Raw genomic sequence first — 20,815 nt, forward strand, 5'->3', positions numbered from 1 at the left:
GGGAGGGAGAGCATTATGACAAATACCTAATGCACGCAGGCTTAATACCTAGATGACGGGTTGATAGGTGCGGCAAACCAGCATGGCACATGTATACCTATGTAATAAACCTGCACGTTCAGCACATGTATCCCAGACTTAACATAAAATTCTTTTAAAAAAGGAGAGGGGATTTAAAGACAGAGACAGGCATGTATACAGAGAGGATACCATGTGAACATGAGGTAGGGAGTGGGGTGAGGCTCTACAGGCTAAGGGCTGCCAAACTATTGCCAGCAAACCACTAGTCATCCAAAAGAAGACCTTGATAGCAGAAGGATCCAGTTCAGAATTCTGTGTTGCATTCAGTCGTAGCTTTTTTTTTTTTTGGACGGAGTTTCGCTCTTGTTGCCAGGGTGGAGTGCAATGGCATGATCTCGGGCTCACCGCAACCTCCGCCTCCTGGGTTCAAGCGATTCTGCTGCCTCAGCCTCCCGAGTAGCAGGGATTACAGGCATGCGCCACCACGCCCGGCTAATTTTTTTGTATTTTTAATAGAGACGGGGTTTCTCCACGTTGGTTAGGCTGGTCTCAAACTCCTGACCTCAGGTGATCTGCCCACCTCAGCCTCCCAAATTGCTGGGATTACAGGTGTGAGCCACCGTGCCCGGCCTAGGCCATGTCTTCTTAGTCTCCAATCTCGAACGGTTCTTCAATCTTTCCTTGATTTTCATGACCTTGACATTTTTGAAGCTTACAGGCCAGTTATTTTGTAAACCATCCCTCCATTTGGGTTCGTCTGATGTCTGATTATGACGAGATTCAGGAATCTTGCAGAAGCGATGCTGTGTTCTCGTGACGTCCCGTCAGGTGATGTGAAATTCCAGCTTGTCACGTTACTGATGATGTCCACTTTCATTGACTAAGATGGTGTTTGCCACGTTTCTCCACTATAAAGTAACTCCTTTGAAATTGGTATTTTGCAGGGAGGTGTTTTGAGCTCTGTGAATACCAAACTTCCCACTTAGCTTTTTATTTATCTGAGTATGGACTCCTGGTTTCTTCTGTGGTCCTGTATAATTTGTTACTATCATTATTTATTTTGACTCTCAAACTGCCCAGTATGGCCAATGGAGCTTCTTCAAGCAGACTCCTGTGTTCTTTCCACATGTTCTCATAACTCTTTGAGCAATTTCTTGCTTTAAGCATAGGATGTTTGTAGGCTCATCTTGTTCTTTTTTTTTGCCCTAGACATGGAATCGGCCAAATTTCTGAGGCACTCTGGTTCCATTTGGTGGAGAATGGTATATAGAAGTCAAGATTTGGATGCTAGCGGTGCTCATTCGTATGGGCCATCACTGTTTCTATGTTCTCTTAGTGGAGAGCGCTAGAGAATATGTATACAAATGTTCCTATACACACTGAAAGTATGTGTTGATTTTTATCTCTCTATGTGTAATTGAGATCCATGAGGACAGACCAACATCTCCAGTTATAATCCAACACCACAGGGCTCATTCGATTTTCCTCCTTTCTGTCTTAGTAACTCCCTTTTCCAACAGTGGGAGACCTGACCCCCATTCCCTTACTCACTGTGTGTAGCCAATTTCCCTTTTCCTTTGCCATTTCACCCCTGTGGGGATGTCTTTCCCAGCCTGGTCTGGCTTCAACACCATACACCATGCTATTCCCACGAGTGGACATCCTTCTCTCTCTGCTTGGGTTATGACAACCCATGCCAGATCCCCTCTATGTGGCCTCCTTCCTAATCGCCTACAGTGCAAACCCCCACCCCAGACAATGCCTGCATATAAATGCCCCCGCCCCACTCAGCCCATGTTCCAACATTGCACACCAAGCTGCCCATCTGTGGATTTATCCCCACCATCTCCAGCCCCAACACCCTGGGTCATGCTGCCCCTCTATGTGGACTCCTCCTCACCCACTACCCCACTGGAATGCTGGCTCTCCACGCCAGATGGCCCCCAGCCCCCTACTCCCCGAACCCTACCTAGTGTGGAGTCTCAAAACTCCTTTGGGCTTTGACACCACCATAACTTCACACCCTCTCTGACACCCCCACCTTGCTTTTTCCCTCTAAATCATTCAGGAAAGACAGAAGGAAAGAGATGAACAGAGGAAAAGCAAATGCCATGCTCTTAGTCACCGTGTACGCCCACTTCCTGAAGTCCATGTTTGCATCCTGCTCACTTGCACACATTCCCGACTCACCCAGGAAAACTCCCTGAGGCCAGGGGCACTGTGCTCTCCATCTCACTGCCCAGAGGCCAGTGTTGGAGTGACCCTTCACATGCTTGTTGGAACATTGAATAAATGATGCTGTCTGCTCTAATCCTCCATTTTCTTTTCTTTTTTTTCTTTTTTTTTTTTTTTTTCGAGACAGGGTCTCACTATGTCAGCCAGGCTGGAGTGCAATGATGCAATCGTAGTTCACTGCAGCCGGAGTGCAATGGTGCAATCATAGCTCACTGCAGCCTCGAACTCCTGGGCTCAAGCGATCCTCCCATCTCTGTCTTTGGAGCAGCTGGGACTACAGGTGTGCACCACCATGCACGGCTAATTTTTTTATTTTTTGTAAAGACAGCCTCTCCATATGTTGCTCAGGCTGGTCGCAAACTCCTGGGCTCAAGCAATCCTCCCACCTCAGCCTCCCAAAGCGCTGGGACTACAGACATGAGCACCACATCCAGCCTCTAATCCCCATTTATAAAATGCACTTTCCAATTCCACTCTGGGGATAAAGAAGTCACAGATCCTGACTCTGGCTTTCCCCACCCATATCATTCAAGCCAGATGGGGAGGCAGGGACAGCTCTGATCCCTCCCCAACCCGGGTAGAGATTTCCAGCCCAGCTGTCACAGCTCTAAGACACAGGGACCGAAGGAGAAGCCAAGAGAGGCAGGAAGAGGTGGCAAAGGAGTGCTAGAGAAGATAAGGAGGCTGAGCTCCGACAGGGAGCAGGGAGGAGGGGCCATCTTGAGACTCGTGCCCTGCAAGCTCCACCCCACCCCTCCATGCAGTTCCCCATGGGCCCCGCCTGCATCTTCTTGAGAAAAGGCATTGCTGAGAAACAGCGGGTGAGGTGGGGAGTGAGGGGGAAGGGTGGTGGGCAGGGCAAAGGGAGCAGGGGTGTGGGACAAAGAAGGGGACATGATGGTGCCACAGAACCAGGGGAACAGGTGGATAGAGCAGGAGCTGAGAATGTATAAGAAATTCCAAGGACCCTGGTGGGGTCATGTAAGCCAGTGAGATAAATGGGTGTGGGTAAAATCAAAAGTTAGGAGCAAAGAGAAGGAGAGAAAAGGAAGAAAAATGAAAAGGGAAGTGGGATGATGTCATTGTTGAGATTACCATCATTTTTTCTATGGATGCTCATTGTGATAACGGTGGTGATGGTGGTGGTGATGATGGTGGTGATGATGGTGATGATTATAGTGCTGGTAGTGGTGGTGATGGTGGTGGTGGTGATGATGATGGTGGTGGTGGTGGTGATGGTGATGGTGGTGATGATGGTGGTGGTGGTGATGGTGATGATGGTGATGGTGGTGGTGATGGTGGTGATGGTGGTGATGGTGGTGGTGGTGGTGGTGGTGATGGTGGTGGTGGTGATGGTGGTGCTGGTGATGATGATGGTGGTGGTGGTGATGATGGTGGTGGTGGTGGTGATGGTGGTGATGGTGGTGATGGTGATGGTGATGGTGGTGATGGTGGTGATGGTGATGGTGGTGGTGGTGGTGGTGGTGGTGATGGTGGTGGTGGTGGTGATGGTGGTGGTGGTGATGGTGGTGGTGGTGATGATGGTGGTGGTGGTGATGATGGTGGTGGTGGTGATGATGATGGTGGTGGTGGTGGTGATGATGGTGGTGGTGATGATGATGGTGGTGGTGGTGATGATGATGGTGGTGGTGGTGATGATGGTGGTGGTGATGATGATGGTGGTGGTGGTGATGATGATGGTGGTGGTGGTGGTGGTGATGGTGGTGGTGATGATGATGGTGGTGGTGGTGATGATGATGGTGATGGTGGTGATGATGATGGTGGTGGTGTTGGTGATGATTATAGTGGTAGTGATGGTGATGATTATGGTGGTGATGGTGGTGATGATGGTGATGGTGATGATGGTGATGATGGTGGTGATGGTGATGATGGTGATGGTGATGATAGTGGTGGTGGTGATGATGATGATGGTGTTGATGATAGTGATGGTGGTGGTGGTGGTGATGGTGATGATTATAGTGATGATGGTGGAGATGGTGATGATAGTGGTGGTGGTGGTGAAGATTATAGTGGTGGTGATAGTGGTGGTGGTGGTGATGGTGATGATGATGGTGGTGGTGGTGATGGTGGTGGTGATGATTATAGTGGTGGTGGTGTTGATGATGGTGATGATGGTGGTGGTGGTGATGATGGGGATGATGGTGATGATGGTGGTGATGATGGTGATGATGGTGTTGATGATGGTGATGGTGGTGATGGTGGTGGTGGTGGTGATGATGGTGATGGTGGTGATGATGGTGGTGATGGTGGTGGTGGTGGTGATGATGGTGATGGTGGTGGTGGTGGTGATGGTGGTGGTGATGATGATGATGATGGTGATGATGGTGATGATGATGGTGGTGATGGTGGTGGTGGTGGTGATGGTGATGATTATAGTGGTGGTGGTGATGATGATGGTGGTGATGGTGATGATGGTGGTGATGATAATGATGATGTTAATAACAATAGCTGCCACTTATTAAGTCATTGCTCTGTGACCAGCCCTGTGCAAAGGGATTTGCATGCCTGATGTTATTTACACCTCAGAACAGCTCATGAGGTCAGTGACTTTCCTTTGCATTTTACAGGTGAGGAAAGTGAAGCTCTGAGTCATGAAGTCATTTGCCTTAAGCTTACACAGTTGTAGGTGGCAAGGTTGGCCAAGTACAGTGGCTCATGCCTGAATCCCAGCACCCTGGGTGGCAGAGGCGGGAGGATCACTTAAGTCCACGAGTTTGAGACCAGCCTGGGAAACACAGCAAAACCCCATCTCTACTAAAAATACACACACACAAAAAAAATAGCTAGGCATGGTGGCATGCATCTGCAGTCCCAACTACTCAGGGGGCTGAGGCAGGAGGATCGCTTGAGCCTAGGAAGTAGAGGCTGCAGTGAGCCCTGATTATGCCACTGCACTCCAGCCTGGGCAACAGAGTAAGACTCTGTCTCATAAAAAAAAGTAAGTGACAGGGTCAGGTCTGCTTGATTCCTGTGGGCATGCTTTTTAAAATTTTTTAATTTATTTTTTATTTTTCCATATATACCAACTTGTCCAGATATGTGGGCATACTTTTCATTGTTAGGCTTTAAGATCAACAAAAAAAGAGAATGAAAAAGGCCAGCGGGTGGCTCACGCCTGTAATCCCAGCACTTTGGGAGGCCAAGGTGGATGGATCACAAGGTCAGGAGTTCAAGACCAGCCTGGCCAAGATGACGAAACCCCGTCTCTATTAAAAATACAAAAATGAGCCGGGTACGGTGGCAGGCGCCTGTAATCCCAGCTATTTGGGAGGCTGAGGCAGGAGAATTGCTTGAACCTGGGTGGCGGAGGTTGCAGTGAGCCGAGTTCGCGCCACTGCACTCCAGCCTGGGTAACAGAGTGAGACTGTGTCTCAAAAAAAAAAAAAGAGAGAGAGAGAGAGAATGAAAAAAAAAGGGTGATAAGGGATCACAAGGAGGGGATCAGATAAAAGAGAAGCTGAGGGAAAGGCTCCAGGGATAAAGGGAGATGGGAAGGTTAAAAAGGCCAGAGGTCAGTAAAATTTCCTTGTTAACATGCCATGTATATCTAAGCTCAACCCTTTAGGTGTGTGCGGGAGTAGGTGGGGCAGCAATAACTGGACATTCTCAGAGTGTTTAGGAATTGGTCATGCTGGCCCTGACCCTCCTGCCTGAAAGCCATTGAATGCTGTTTCCATGCACAGAGATCCTTTGGCAGGAAGATTGGAGGCAGGTGAGAAAGGAGTGAATGGGGGCTAGTGTGAAGAATCCTGACTTGGGAGTCAGGAGCCCTGAATTCAAATCCCAATGCTGTGTCTGACTTGCCCCATGACCTCCAGGGAGCAGTTGAATGCCTTCCTCCCTTGGGAGGGGATCTGCCGCTTGTGAGCTGTGTGACCTTGTGCAGGTTCCTTAACCTCTCTGTTCCTCAGCTTTCTCATGGGTAAGATGGAAACGAGATGTAGATCTGCATCACAGAGCAGTTCTGAGGTTTAAATGAAATGATTGTGGAAACTGCCTGGCACAGAGTCAGCACTCTGAATGAGTTAGCTGTTGTTGTGAAGTCTCACTTTTTTCATCTGGAGATGGAGGAGATTGGACTCCCCAGTGTTTAAGACCCCCTTTGACAAAATGCGATGGGTGTTTGTCTAAGAAAAGGAGGAAAAGGGAGATTGGAATTCAAGGGTGGGAGAGAGAAATCGAGAGCGGGGTGGGGAGCTAAGAACTGTGGAACAGGAGTCAGGAGATGGGAAAAGCAATGGGAGGGATGGAGGAGGAGAGAGAGAACGGAAAGAGAACCACGAGAGAGTGGGGAGGAGCTTGGGAGAGCAAGGAGACCCTTTGGAGAATGGGTGACCCTCTCTCCAAATTCCCTCTCATCTGCATTCCTTTCCAGGAAAGACCACTGGGACAAGATGAGATTGAAGGTAACACCGTCTTCCCCAATTGCTTCCACGTTGCCATCCACCCACCTGACCTGCCCTCAGTCCCTTTGTGCATTTCTGGATAAATTCCATTACATGGAATTTTTACAATCCCTCTCTCTTCCCACTCAACTGTAATTTTGTGGAACTCTTTCTCGTGGCAGTTGAAGGACCTCCCAAAGTATTTTGAAGGCATATCCATCCTCAAGTGTCTCCAAGACTCAGGAATGAAAAAAAATGAGTTTCTCTCTTGGTGGCTTTGAGGTTCCCCGTAACTTCACCCAAGAATCTGAAGGATGCCAGTGCTCTCATTTAGTGGTCTCAGGAATGATGCCTCTTTTGCTAACACATTTCATGCATCATTCCTTTTTGAATTTTTTTTTCTTTTTTGAGACAGAGTTTTGCTCTTGTTGCCAGGCTGGAGTGCAATGGCACGATCTCCTCTCACTGCTACCTCTGCCTCCCAGGTTCAAGCGATTCTTCTGCCTCAGCCTCCCTAGTAGCTGGGATCATAGGCATGCGCCACCACGCCAGGCTAATTTTTTGTATTCAGTAGAGATGGAGTTTTGCCATGTTGGTCAGGCTGGCCTCAAACTCCTGACCTCAGGTGATCCACCCGCCTCGGCCTCCCAAAGTGCTGGGATTACAGGCGTGAGCCACCATACCTGGCCTTGGTTTTTCTGTTTTGTTTTGTTTTGTTTTTAATGTATGATCCTTTAAGGAGTCTCTAGTTAGACCCTCATTGATAGCTTCAAGAGATGCCACTCTTCCCCACTGACTGCTTCAAGTTCCCCCGAAGTTCTTCTCTCTTAACTTTCAGAGCTGCGGGAAGCATTTCTTGAGTTCGATAAGGACCGAGATGGGTTCATCTCTTGTAAGGATCTGGGGAATCTCATGAGGACAATGGGTTACATGCCCACGGAGATGGAACTGATTGAGCTCGGCCAGCAAATCCGCATGAACCGTGAGTCCAGGGAATGGGAGGGATGGCCGGGGTTAGGGAAGGGATCAGGGCAGAATTGGGAAGGATGTAGAGGTTGAGAGTAGAGTTGGGGATGGAGAGGATGATGAGAGGGACTAGAAGTCTGGAAGAAAACAGGTCAGATTTGACTCAGGAAGGCAGCATTTGAAGTGGTTAAAAGCTTTTAGAGATAGGTCTGGATTCAAATCTCAGTTCTATTATTTACAAATTACAATCATTTTGAAAAGTGAAGTTATCTGCTACTCTTGAGTTTCCATTTCCTCATCTATAGAGGAAGATGCTTCTCTCCTTACCTCATGGGACTGTGGAAAGGAAGAGATAAAGATGCTGATGCAGATAAAGGCTTGGCCTCCAGTAAATTCTTATTAAATGTAGTTATTACTATCACCACTAAGATTCATCAGTGGAGCACAAGATTGGAGCTGTATTGGATGTTGGAAACAAACTTGGAGCTGGAGCTAATGTTGGTGAATACAGCTGCAAAAAGGATGGATGGATTTTTGGATGGAGATCATAACTGATTTTGAGATTTTAGCTAGAATAAAATTGCTATTGGGCCAGGGCAGGGTGACTCACATTTGTAATCCCAGCACTCTGGGAGGCCGAGGTGGGCAGATCACCTGAGGTTAGGGGTTCGTGACCAGCATGGGCAACATGGTGACACCCCGTATCTACTAAAAATACAAAAAGTTAGCCAGGCGTGATGGCGTGCACTTGTAATCCCAGCTACTTGGGAGGCTAAGGTATGAGAATCACTTGAACCTGGGAGGCAGAGGTTGCAGTGAGTCGAGATTGCACCATTGCACTCCAGCCTTGGGAACAGAGTGGGACCGTGTCTCAAAAAAAAAAAAAGCTACTGGGTTTGCTTCTGGGCATGTAATGGACTAAACAAGGTTGAATTCAAGGTAATGATAGTATTCATATCTGAAAAAAACTTGGATGCTCATTTAATTCATGCTCCTCTTTCTACGGGTCTACAGAGGAGGAGAAACATCTTAACCAACTGTCTGAAAGTCACACAGACAGTTACTTCCACCATACCACACCCTGTCCACTCCTGTTCAGGCTAGAGGGATATGAGAGCTTGGAGTTGGCTGCTGGAGGGAGGAAGTCAGACAGCTCTTACAGGGCAGGGAGAAGGGAGCTGATCTATTTCTGGAACTGACTCAAAGCGCAAAGTGAGGTAATGGAAGGCCAGGGCTTGTGGGGTCTCGCTAACCCTGTGCCATCTTCCTCAGTGGGTGGCCGTGTAGACTTTGATGACTTTGTGGAGCTGATGACCCCCAAATTGCTTGCAGAAACAGCTGGGATGATTGGTGTCCAGGAGATGCGGGATGCCTTCAAGGAGGTGAGTTAACAGTGTCATGGTGCTGGCGATGGTAGAGGCAGACCCTCTGGGGTCTGCCTATAATTAGCCAATACCATGGACAGCACCCACCAACCAGGCCCCCACCCTTTTTTTTCCAGCCATGGTGGGATCGATAAATAGGGAAGAAAAATAATGTATTCCAAACACCTGCAATGGATCAATGCCTCTGTATACTTTATCTGATTTAATCCTCAGACAAACAAACAAAAACAAAAACACACACACAAACACATTAGGAGTAAGCAAGCAGTCATGTATCCCAATTAAACAGATGAGAAAAGTGAGGCTCATGAAGATTATAAATCTTATCCAAGATCCTGCCATCTCTAAAATAAATGTAAGGACTTTTTCTTTTTTTTTTTTTTTTTTTTTTTGAGATGGGGTTTCACTGTTGTCCCCAGGCTGGAGTGCAATGGTGCAATCTTGGCTCACTACAACCTCTGCCTCCCAGCTTCAAGCCATTCTCCTGTCTCAGCCTCCCAAGTAGCTGGGATTACAGGTGCCTGACACCACACCCAGCTAATTTTTGTATTTTTAGTAGAGACAGGGTTTCACCATGTTGACCAGGCTGGTCTCGAACTCCTGACCTCAAGTGATCCACCTGCCTCGGCCTCCCAAAGTGCTGAGATTACAGGCATGAGCTACCATGCCTGGCCAGGGCCTCTATTCTTAGTGCCTGTAACAGGAAGAATCCAAGAATTTGAGATCCCAGAAGAGAATGCAAAGTAATCATCTGACAGAAGCCACTTGCTGCAGAGATGCTAAAAAATATCAGACCCAGTGAAAATAACAGACTTGCTTATATCCGCTGATAAAATACCTTCTCATTCTGAGAGCTTTCAGCAACACAAGGTGAAAATAAAGAACAGTAGAGTGTTTGGAAGCAAAGGATTTGGAACCAGGCAAACATGGGTTCAAATCCTAGGAGGTCTCCACCTATTGGCTGTGCAAGTGCCTCTCCCAGCTTCTTATAAAGATCTACAGCTGGCCGGGCGCAATGGCCCACACCTGTAATCCCAGCACTTTGGGAGGCTGATGCAGGTGAATCACAAGGTCAGGAGTTTAAGACCAGCCTGGCCAAGATGCTGAAACCCCGTCTCTACTAAAAATACCAAAAAAATTAGCCAGACATGGTGGTGGGCGCCTGTAATCCCAGCTACTTGGGAGTCTGAGGCACGGAATTGCTTGAACCTGGGAAGCAGAGGTTGCAGTGAGCTGAGATTGCACCACTGCACTCCAGCCTGGGTTATAAGAGTGAAACTCTATCTCAAAACAAAAAGAAAAAGTTGTCTGGATTGAGAAGTGCTGTAAGTGTAAAGTGAACACTGGATTAAGACTTAGTATGCTAATATAATTAGCATAACATACTTGTATACTTAAGTAAACTTCTATGCTAAGTATCCTAATTAAGCATGCTAAGCACCTACTAAGAACTTAGAACTTACTGCCTTGTGAAATCCAATGTGCATAAAAAGAATGCTACTTACATAGCTAATTAATTTTTTTAAGTGGATTACATGATGAAAGGATAACACTTTAGATATATTGGGTTAAATAAAAGAGAATATAAAAAATTAGTTTCATTTGTTCCTTTTAACATTTTTTTTAAACGTCACTACTAGAAAATTTTAAGGCCAGGTGCAGTGGCTCATGCCTGTAATCCCAGCACTTTGGGAAGCTGAGGTGGGTGGATCACCTGAGGTCGGGAGTTCGAGACCAGCCTGACCAACATGGAGAAACCCAGTCTCTACTAAAAATACAAAATTAGCTAGGCGAGGTGGTACATGCCTGTAATCCCAAGTACTCAGGAGGCTGAGGCAGAAGAATCACTTGAACCCAGGAGGCAGAGGTTGCAATGAGCCAAGATGGCACCACTGCACTCCAGCCTGGGCAACAAGAATGAAACGCCACCTCAAAAAAAAAAAAAAAAAAAAAAGCTGAATAGTATTCCATTGTGTACTTATGCCATGTTTTCTTTATCCACTCTTCTGTTTTGATGGACACAGGTTGCTTCCATACCTTGGCTATTGTGAATAATGCTGCCATGAGCAGGGGAGTGCAAACATCCCTTTGACATACTGATTTCAATTCCTTTAGGTACACACCCAGAAGTGGTATTGCTGGGTCATATGGCAGCTCTAGGTTTAATTTTCTAAGGAAACTCCATACCATTTTCCATAATAGCTGTGCTAATTTCCATACCCAGCAAAAGTGTACCAGGGTTCCCTTTTATCCACATCCTCACCAACACTTGTTATTATTCATCTTTTTAACAGTAGCCATCTTAACAGATGTGAGGTGATATTTTGTTGTGGTTTTAATTTAAATTTCCCAAATGATTAGTGATGCTGAGCATTTTTTTCACGAACTTGTTTGCCATTTGTCTGTCTTCTTTAGAGAGATAGCTGTTCACGTCTTTTGCCCATTTGTCTTCTTTAGAGAGACGGCTGTTCACATGTTTTGCCCATAGTTATTAGGTTGATGCAAAAGTAATTGTGGTTTTGCCATTAAAAGTAATACTTGTCATTATGCAGTATTATTAATTATAGGCACAATGTCACACAGCGGATCTCTAGAACCTATTCACCTTGCGGAACTGAAACTTTATACCCACGGTACAATATCTCCCCATTTCCCTGTCCTCCTAACCCCCAGCAACTATCCTTCTACTCTCTGCTTCTGTGAGTTTGGTTATTTTAAGTACTTCATATGTAAGTGGAATCATGCAGTATTTCTCCTTATGTGTGGTATATATTTAAATGCAATATGCAGCCTTACAAAAGAGAGAAATCCTGCCCCATGCAACGACACAGATGAACCTGGAGGACAGCATGCTGGGTGAAAGTACAGAAGACAAGTATTTCTAAGTGTCTTGCTCGCTGCTCCATGCTCAGTCTCAAGAACAGTGCCTTCCACATGGGCACTACTGACACATGTTTTTTTTAGCAATATGGATACATATGTGTTGAATTAATGAACTGCCTCCAAAGCTGTGCCCTGCACACCCTTAACCAGTCTACCAGAAAGTCTAGTACATTCAATTTCCAAAACATCGGGGAGCGAGCTCTCCTTCTTGAGCTCCGCTGGTGCTAACTGGCTCAAACCACAGTCATCTCCTACCAGGATGATCATGGCGGCCCTCTAATTGGTTTCCTGGCTCCCATCGTGGTCCTACTGTGGTCCGTTCTCTACGCAACACGGTTTCGTGCTCACATTCTTTTAAAATATATATCAGATCTGATCACTCCCCTGCTTAAAATTCTCCAGTGGCTTCTTGTCTTACTCAGAACAAAATCCTGACAGCATCCCATGACACACAAGCCCCTATGTACCTGGGCCCGGCCTTCTGCAACACTGAGAACTTGTCTGTTTCATGCTCATCTCTCCCCAGCTCAAGCCTCCCGAAACACTGCCTGCTTCTCCCTCTTCCTCAAGTACACCTTCCTGCCTTATAGCACTTGTAAACTTGCAGCTTTCTCAGCCTACAGCAGCGTTGTCCAAAAGAAATACAATGCAAGCAGCATAGGTCATTTTAAATTTTCTTTCTCTTTTTTTGAGACAGAGTTTTGCTCTTGTTGCCAGGCTGGAGTGCAATGGCACAATCTCAGCTCACCACAACCTCCACCTCCTGGGTTCAAGCGATTCTCCTGCCTCAGCCTCCCAAGTAGCCAGGACTACAGGCATGTGCCACCATGCCACCACGCCTGGCTAATTTCGTATTTTTAGTAAAGATGGGGTTTCTCCATGTTGGTCAGGCTGGTCTCGAACTCCTGACCTCAGGTGATCCACCCGCCTCAGTCTCCCAAAGTGCTGGGATTATAGGCATGAGCCACCACGCCTGGCATATTCAGCTTTTAAAAAAGAAGGAAACTCTGTCATTTGCAACAACATGAATAAACATGAAGCACATTATGCTAAGCGATATAAGCCAGGCACAAAAGGAGAAATACCACATGATCTTACATGCAGAATCTTAAAAAACTGAACTCATGCAAATAAAAAGAAAGGTGGTTAGCAGAGTCTGGGGAGCCAGGGAGAAAGAATGAACAGTTGCTTGTCAAAGGGTACAAAGTTTTGGTTAGACAGGAGGAATAACTTTTGAGATCTATTGCACAGCAGGATAACTATAGTAAATAAGAATGTGTTTCAAAAATCACTTAGAAAGTAAGTTTCAAATGTATCGCTGGGCACCTTGGCTCACGACTGTAAGCCTAGCACTTTGGAAGGACAAGGTGGAAGGGTTGCTTAAGGCCAAGATTTTAAGACCAACCTGGTCAAAATAGTGAGACCCCGTGTCATTAAAAAAACAACTTTCGGCCGGGCGCAGTGGCTCACGCCTGTAATCCCAGCACTTTGGGAGGCTGAGGCAGGTGGATCAACTGAGGTCAGGAGTTCAAGACCAGCCTGGCCAACATGGTGAAACCCTGTTTCTACTAAAAATACAAAAATTAGACGGGTTTGGTGGTGTGCGCCTGTAATCCCAGCTACTCGGGAGGCTGAGGGACAAGAATCGCTTGAACCCAAGAAGTGAAGGCTGCAGTGAGCTGAGATTGCACCACTGCACTCCACCCTGAGTGACAGAGTGAGACTGTCTCAAAAAAAAAAAAGAAAGAAAAGAAAAGAAGAAAAGAAAAAAAAAAAAAAAACAGAACAAAACGGTCTTTTGGAGCTGACATTCTAGCGGCTCACATTTCCAAAGTTCTTATTAGCTCAGTACTTGAGCTAACTCCATCATCTCGTGGCTGTCATCATCGTCATTGCTGACATAATCTATTTCTGCTTCTCTTCAGTTTGACACGAATGGAGATGGGGAGATCACCCTGGCGGAGCTACAGCAGGCTATGCAGAGACTCCTGGGGGAGCGGCTCAGCCCCCGGGAGATCTCTGAGGTTGTCCGGGAGGCTGATGTTAATGGAGATGGCACCGTTGACTTTGAAGGTGACATTGACGGCGCATGGTGGGGAGCGGGGGCAGCCACCGCAGGAATCCACTTCCAACTCACTGTCAGATTTTCCACGTTGGCCACTCCTTCTCACTCCTCTCCAAGTTTGAGAATGGAAGCGGGTGGCAGGTTTTGGAAGCATTTGTTCCGTCCCTTTCTTCCCAGGCTATTCATTTCAAAGAGCTGGGTGTCCCTCACTTCTGGCGGCTCCGAGGAACACCTCAGCCAAGGCCCTTTCCTTCCCATGCTCAGGACCCCCTTCCGCCTTACCCATTCCTTCTTAGTTTGCAGGGAACCTTTTATCCTAGGAAGAACTTGTCCTATCAGAAAGAGACTGGACTGGCTAGCAGCTGGAGCTCTGGGGTCAGGTTCAGGGGCTTCAAATTCAGGATCGTCGCTGACTCAGCATGTGGCTTATGCTCCACTCCCTTTTTCTCTTTAAGGGTCAGTTTTCCCATCTGTAAAATGAGGTGAATGATGACGCCTTTTGGAGAAAACTACAATAAATCATGCGCAAAGCACCACTGTATTTTTAAATTATCCTTCCCAGGCCGGGCGCGGTGGCTCACGCTTGTAATCCCAGCACTTTGGGAGGCCAAGGCGGGCGGATCACGAGGTCAGGAGATCGAGACCACAGTGAAACCCCGTCTCTACTAAAAATACAAAAAATTAGCCGGGCGTGGTGGCGGGCGCCTGTAGTCCCAGCTACTCGGAGAGGCTGAGGCAGGAGAATGGCGTGAACCCGGGAGGCAGAGCTTGCAGTGAGCCGAGATCGCGCCACTGCACTCCAGCCTGGGTGAGAGAGCGAGACTCCGTCTCAAAAAAAAAAAAAAAAAAATTCTCCTTCCCTGTCTTTGCTCAAGTTGTCCTTCCGTCTGGAACACCCTTTCCCCTCTCCCCTGGCTAACTCCTAGTTATGTTCCTGGAAGGTGCCTCTCACCTCTCTTACTGGGCTCAGTGTCCCTCTTCTGGCTCCCCAGTAATACCCCATGCTTGCTTCTGCAGTAATACGGATTCGTGGCATCTCCAGAGTTTATTGCCTATTTCCTTCTGAGACCGTGGACCAATTGCTTCGTCATCACTATATCCCCAAATCCTAGCACAGAACCCAGCATGAGTATATTGGATCACCGAATAAGTGAAAAGGATTGGGGTTCTACATGGATGAGAGGTGGGGTTCTTTTTTATGTGAGGCATAGAAAGGACATGTCGGCTGGACACAGTGGCTCACGCCTGTAATCCCAACACTTTGGGAGGCCGAGGCGAGTGGATCACCTGAGGTTAGTAGTTCGAGACCAGCCTGGTCCAACATGGCGAAATCCTGTCTCTACTACAAATACAAAAAAATTAGCCGGATGTGATGGCAGGTGCCAGTAATCCCAGCTACTCGGGAGGCTGAGGCAGGAGAATTGCTAGAACGCTGGGGGCAGAGGTTGCAGTGAGCCAAGATCACACCATTGCACGCCAGAGCAAGACTCCATCAAAAAAAAAAAAAAAAGGTGGCATGTCAAGTTCTAATTGTGACATTCTTTGGTTCAAAGATCTCAGCACCTATCTGCTGCCTATGGACAAAAGTCCAAAATTCTGGCCGGGCTCAGTGGCTCATGCCTGTAGTCTCAGCACTTTGAGAGGCCGAGGTTGGCGGATCACCTGAGGTCAGCAGTTCGAGACCAGCCTGGTCCAACCTGGTGAACCCCGTCTCTATCAAAAATACAAAAATTAGCTAGGAATGACAGTGCACGCCTGTAATCCCAGGCTACTTGGGGGGCTGAGCAGGAGAATTGCTTGAACCCAGGAGGTGGAGGTTGCAGTGAGTCACCACTACACTCCAGCGTGGGTGACAGAGTGAGACTCTATCTCAAAGAAAAAAAAAAAAAAAAAAGGCTAGGCGCGTGGCTCACGCCTGTAATCCTAGCACTGTGTGAAGCTAAGGCGGGCAGATTGCCTGAGCTCAGGAGTTCAAGACCAGACTGGGCAACACCATGAAACCCGTCTCCACTGAAATAGAAAAAGTTAACCAGGGGTGGCAGCGTGCGCCCGTAGTCCCAGCTACTTGGGAGGCTGAGGCAGGAGAATTGCTTGAACTTGGGAGGTGGAGGTTGCTGTGAAATCACCCCACTGCACTCCAGCCTGGGTGACAGAACCAGACTCTGTCTCCAGAAAAAAAAAAAAAAAATTCTTTGTCTGATACCCAAGTCTATCCACCATCTGGCCTCACCCACCCACCCAGCCTGTATCTCTGTAGCCATTCTCTGAACTTTTAAGTTCTGGCACAAACTCGGTGCCTGCTTTATGTTCTCCAACCTCCATTCCTTGGCACCAGATGCTCTATCCACTTACTACATCTTTCAGTCTCATCCATCCCTCGGGAACTCACATCAAGGCAACCTTTGTCAGGAAGCTTCTCCGCATCCTGCCCTCATGTCTTCCTCCCAGCTGTGAAGTCTTACAGAAGTTTTTCTGTTCCTCTCCATGGAAGTTATCACAGCAGACCTTGCTGTGTTGAGTAGTATTAACTTCCAAGGCCTCCATCCTAGATAGAGAGGAGGGAGGGCCCTTCTCTAAACCATATGTGCTCTATGTCCCAGTATGGAAACATAGTAGAGGCTGATTGGACACCTGCTGGATCTAGCCAGGATTAGGTGCGTAGTGGACATGAAGGGACATCTGAAGAAGGGGGGGTGGGGGTGGGAGATGATCCTCCGGCCAACCAAAGGCAAGGGAAGGTCAGGGCGACCTCAAGACCCGGGTAAGCAGCAAGGTCATCTTGAGCCACAGCAAAGTCAGGTGCAACCTGCATTCTTTCCAGGGTTCACCATTCAGTGTCCATGTGACCTCAGGCACGTTGGTGACCCCCACTGGCCTAAGTTTCCTTATCTGTAAAATGACACTTATTCCTCCAGGGTGGTTGAGAAGATGAAATCAGATACCGACAATCATGAATTTTTTGGGTTTTGTTTTTGTTTCTGTTTTTGAGATGGAGTCTCGCTCTGTCGCCCAGGCTGGAGTGCAGTGGCGCAACCTCAGCTCACTGCAACCTCCACCTCCTGGGTTCAAGCGATTCTCCTGCCTCAGCCTCTGCAGTAGCTGGGATTACAGGCGCCTGCCACCATGCCTAGCTAATTTTTGTATTTTTAGTAGAGATGGGGTTTCACCATATTGGCCAGGCCAGTCTCTAACTCTTGACCTCAAGTGATCCGCCCTCCCTGATGTCCCAAAGTGCTGGGATTACAGTCATGAGCCACCGCGCCCAGCCAACAATAGCTGTTTATGGGATACTTAATCTGTTTTATGAGCATTATGCCATTAACCATATAAGGAAATAGCAATACTAGGATTCCCATTTTTTAAATTTAATGTTTTATTTACGTGCAAGATTATTTTCATAACAGAAATGAATTGCAACGTATTGAAATTAGTCATTCAGAAGTAGGATCATAATAATAACCACAGTAGTTTACATGGGGTGACTGTGATGGCAGGCATGGTTCTGAGCAAATTTTATTTACCTATTTTAATTTTTTTATTTTTTTGTAGAGTTGGGGGTCTCACTATGTTGCCCAGGCTGGTCTTGAACTCCTGGGCCCAAGCGATCTGCCCACCTCAGCCTCCCAAAGTTCTGGGATTACAGGCGTGAGCCACTGAGCCCAGCCTCTAAGCCAATTTTATCTCAACCTCATGAGGTAGATCTATTAAACATACCAACTTGACAGATGAGAAACTGAGGCACAGGGTTAAGTAACTTGCCAAAGAGATCTGATTCCCATTTCATAGATGGAGAAATGGAAGCATAGAGGGATTAATTAATTTCCTGGGGATCACCAGCAGTGCCTGCCACATAGGAAGGGCTCAAAAAATAATGTTGGAGGCTTTTACAACAAGACGCCTTACTGGGGATTTTTTGTTTTTTCTTTGCAGAGTTTGTGAAGATGATGTCTCGCTGAGGAGGTCCTGGAAGCCCCAGACCCTCTCCACCTGGTCAACATGGAGCAAGCGCTTGTGGAGAACCAAAGCCCCAAAGCCCCAGATCCCCTTAAAGCAGAGAGGGAGGGCAGGCGGGAGGGAGGGGATTGGCATGCAGCGCTACGCATGGGGTGAGACCCAGAGCGGTAGCTTTGCCAGGATGGGGGCGTCCGCAGAACTAGATTAAGAAGAAAGAGTCTATTGATGGAAATAGGAAGGGTGGGAGGGTCCAGTTGCCACCCCCAAAACTTCCAATGATTCTTGACGTCTTTTCGCTTCATGTAGTCCTAAGTCCCTGTGTCCTGCCTGAGTCTCTTCCCCAGCTTCCCCTTGGGTGAAAATAGTCTCTTCTCCTGTTGGGTATCAAAAGGTTCAGCAAGTAGTCTCTACTCTTCCCCTGCCTGCATTAACTGTTGCAAATCCCCTGTTTCTCTCTCCCGGTAAGAGAGAGGCAAATTATACTTTATTCAGGTGATGGTTACACAAACAGCCCAGACTTCACCACTACGCAATATATCCATGTAACAAAACCGCAGTTGTACTCCCTAAATCTATAGAAATACAAAATGATATAAAAAGGATGCAAATCAATCACAGAGCTGGAAACAGAGTTGTTGTTGAGGCTGGGCTTGGGAATGGCTCGTGCAAGTGGCATTCAAAGTCAACTCCTTCCTTTTCCTGATTTCCTGGAAGCACTGTCTGGTTTCTCTCTCTCTCTCTCCCTCTCTCTCTCTCTCTCTCTCCTCCCACATCCCTTTCTTTGTGTAAGATACTCAGGGGACTGAATTAAACCACAAATCTGGATTATCAAGGTTTAGAGCAAGCTGATCCCTGGGGAATTAATCCCCTGAAAAAATGTCATCATGCAAAGAGAGAGATGACAGGATCCCCCAAATCCCCAGTTCAGCCAGGTTGTTGCAAAGTCTTTCCTAGAAGCCTCCTACCTCCACGCTGGTCTGTCCTGGGCCACCCAGAGGCTGTGTCTCTGTTAGATGGGAAGTCTGTTCCGTCCCTCACGTCCTGATATCAATCTGTGCCATGAAACAGAAAAGAGAGATTCCTCCTGACCTCCGCCCAAAGCAAGACATTCCAGCAATGCAAAGGTTAAAATAAAGTCAAAATAAAGAATTAGCTTCATGCCTTCCTCCAACTTTTTCTTGCTTTGAAGTCCATGAATTAAATGTTTAAAATGAGTCATCTGGTTCAATAGCTTTGTTTTATTTTATTTTATTTTTGTATTTATGTATGTATGTATGTATGCATTTATTTACTTATTTATTTTTGAGACAGAGTCTCACTCTGTCACCCAGACTAGAGTGCAGTGGTGCGAATTCGGCTCACTGCAACCTCCGCCTTCTGGGTTCAAGCGATTCTCATGCCTCAGCCTCCAGAGTAGCTGGGATTACAGGCATGTGCCACTACACCTGGCTAATTTTTTTTTTTTTTTTTTTTTTTTTAGTAGAGATGGGGTTTCACCATGTTGGCCAGGCTGTCTTGAACTGACCTCATGTGATCTGCCTGCCTCAGCCTCCCAAAGTGCTGAGATTACAGACGTGAGCCACTGCACCCAGCCTATTTATGTATTTATTTTTGAGACAGGGTCTCACTCTGTTGTCCACACTGGAGTGCAGTGGTGTGATCTCAGCTCATTGCAACCTCTACCTCCCGGGCTCAAGCCATCCACCCACCACAGCCTCACCCTCCTCAGCTGGGACCATAGGTGCATGCCACCATGCCTGGTTAATTTTTTATTTTTTGGTAAAGACAGGGTTTTGCCATGTTGCCCAGGCTGGTTGCAAACTCCTGGACTCAAGCTATCCACCCTCTTCAGCTCCCCCAAAGTGCTGAGATTATAGGTGTGAGCCACCACACCCAGCCAATAGCTTTGTTTTATAAAATAGAAAAATTAAGAAAAAGTGGAGCCCTTGGGGAAGCTGAGGAGGGAGGGTCATTTGAGGCTAGGAGTTCACGACCAATCTGGCAATATAGTGAGTCCCTGTCTCTACAAAAAAAAAAAAAAGAAAGAAAAGAAAAAAAATTAGCCAGGCATGGCAGTGTGTGCCTGTGATCCCAGCTACTCAAAAGACTGAGGCAGGAGGATTGCTTGAGCTCAGAAGTCAAGGTTACAGTGAACCAAGATAGTGCCCTGCACTCAGCCTGGGTGACAGAGTGAGACCTTGTCTCTAAAAAAGAAAAAGTGGAAGTAGAATAATGTTATTTCCTAACCTCAATCTCTTTCCTCAGCTCCATCCCATTCCATCAACACGTTCACCCACCCACCCCTTCATTTCTTCAGTCACCCATTCAAAAAAGATTTTCTAAGTACCTGGTCTATGCCTGGCATTGTTTCAGGTAATGGAAATAGAGCAAGGACAAGGTATTTGGCCTCAACAAGCTTATATTTTAGAACCATGCAATTCAATAGAACCTTCTGCGAGGATAGAAATATTCCAGACCCACGCTGTTTATTATGGTAGCCAAGTGTGGCTACTGAGTATTAAATGTGTGAGCAAGGCTGAGAAACTAAATTTTATTTTATTTTATTTTTATTGTATCAAGTAAGCACAGTTTTATTAATGAATACATAATTGTATTAGTTCATTTTCACGCTGCTGATAAAGACATACCAGAGACTGGATAATTTATAAAGAAAAAGAGGCCAGGCATGGTGGCTCAGGCCTGTAATCCTAGCACTTTCAGAGGTTGAGGTGGGTGGATCATCTCAGGTCAGGAGTTCGAGACCAACCTGATCAACATGGTGAAACCCCATCTCTACTAAAAATACAAAAATTAGCTGGGTGTGGTAGTGCATGCCTGTAATCCCAGCTACTCAGGAGGCTGAGGCAGAAGAATCACTTGAACCTGAGAGGGTGGAGGTT

The 20,815-nt window shown here is 46.9% G+C and overlaps 1 protein-coding gene across 7 annotated transcripts; it reads left to right on the plus strand.

Annotated features, from left to right (window-relative positions):
- On the plus strand, positions 1-19,076 carry CABP5 (calcium binding protein 5). Of its 7 annotated transcripts, XM_055235615.2 has the most exons (6): positions 2-3,077; positions 6,653-6,683; positions 7,501-7,644; positions 8,901-9,010; positions 13,822-13,969; positions 17,892-19,076. In XM_055235615.2, exons 1-6 carry the CDS (start codon positions 3,015-3,017, stop codon positions 17,915-17,917), a joined length of 522 nt encoding a protein of 173 aa, XP_055091590.1. In that variant the 5' UTR covers positions 2-3,014; the 3' UTR covers positions 17,918-19,076. The 7 variants fall into 7 exon arrangements, 6 of the variants coding, with proteins under 6 accessions (XP_063472001.1, XP_055091590.1, XP_055091589.1 ...); XR_010115265.1 differs by lacking the exon at positions 2-3,077 and having other exon boundaries at positions 4,585-6,683; positions 13,822-15,661; XM_055235614.2 differs by lacking the exon at positions 2-3,077 and having other exon boundaries at positions 4,585-6,683.
- The last annotated feature ends 1,739 nt before the right edge of the window (positions 19,077-20,815 follow it).

Source organism: Symphalangus syndactylus, chromosome 13 (genome assembly GCF_028878055.3).
Source record: "Symphalangus syndactylus isolate Jambi chromosome 13, NHGRI_mSymSyn1-v2.1_pri, whole genome shotgun sequence".
Classification (NCBI taxonomy): Eukaryota; Metazoa; Chordata; class Mammalia; order Primates; family Hylobatidae; genus Symphalangus; species Symphalangus syndactylus.

Excerpts from the sequence above, each read along its gene's own strand:
- CABP5 (XM_063615929.1), top strand. The coding sequence starts at position 6,503 with ATGGGAAAAGCAATGGGAGGGATGGAGGAGGAGAGAGAGAACGGAAAG. Across the intron at positions 6,684-7,500 it reads GGGACAAGATGAGATTGAAG|AGCTGCGGGAAGCATTTCTT; the intron begins GTAACACCGTCT and ends CTTAACTTTCAG. Across the intron at positions 9,011-13,821 it reads TGCGGGATGCCTTCAAGGAG|TTTGACACGAATGGAGATGG; the intron begins GTGAGTTAACAG and ends GCTTCTCTTCAG.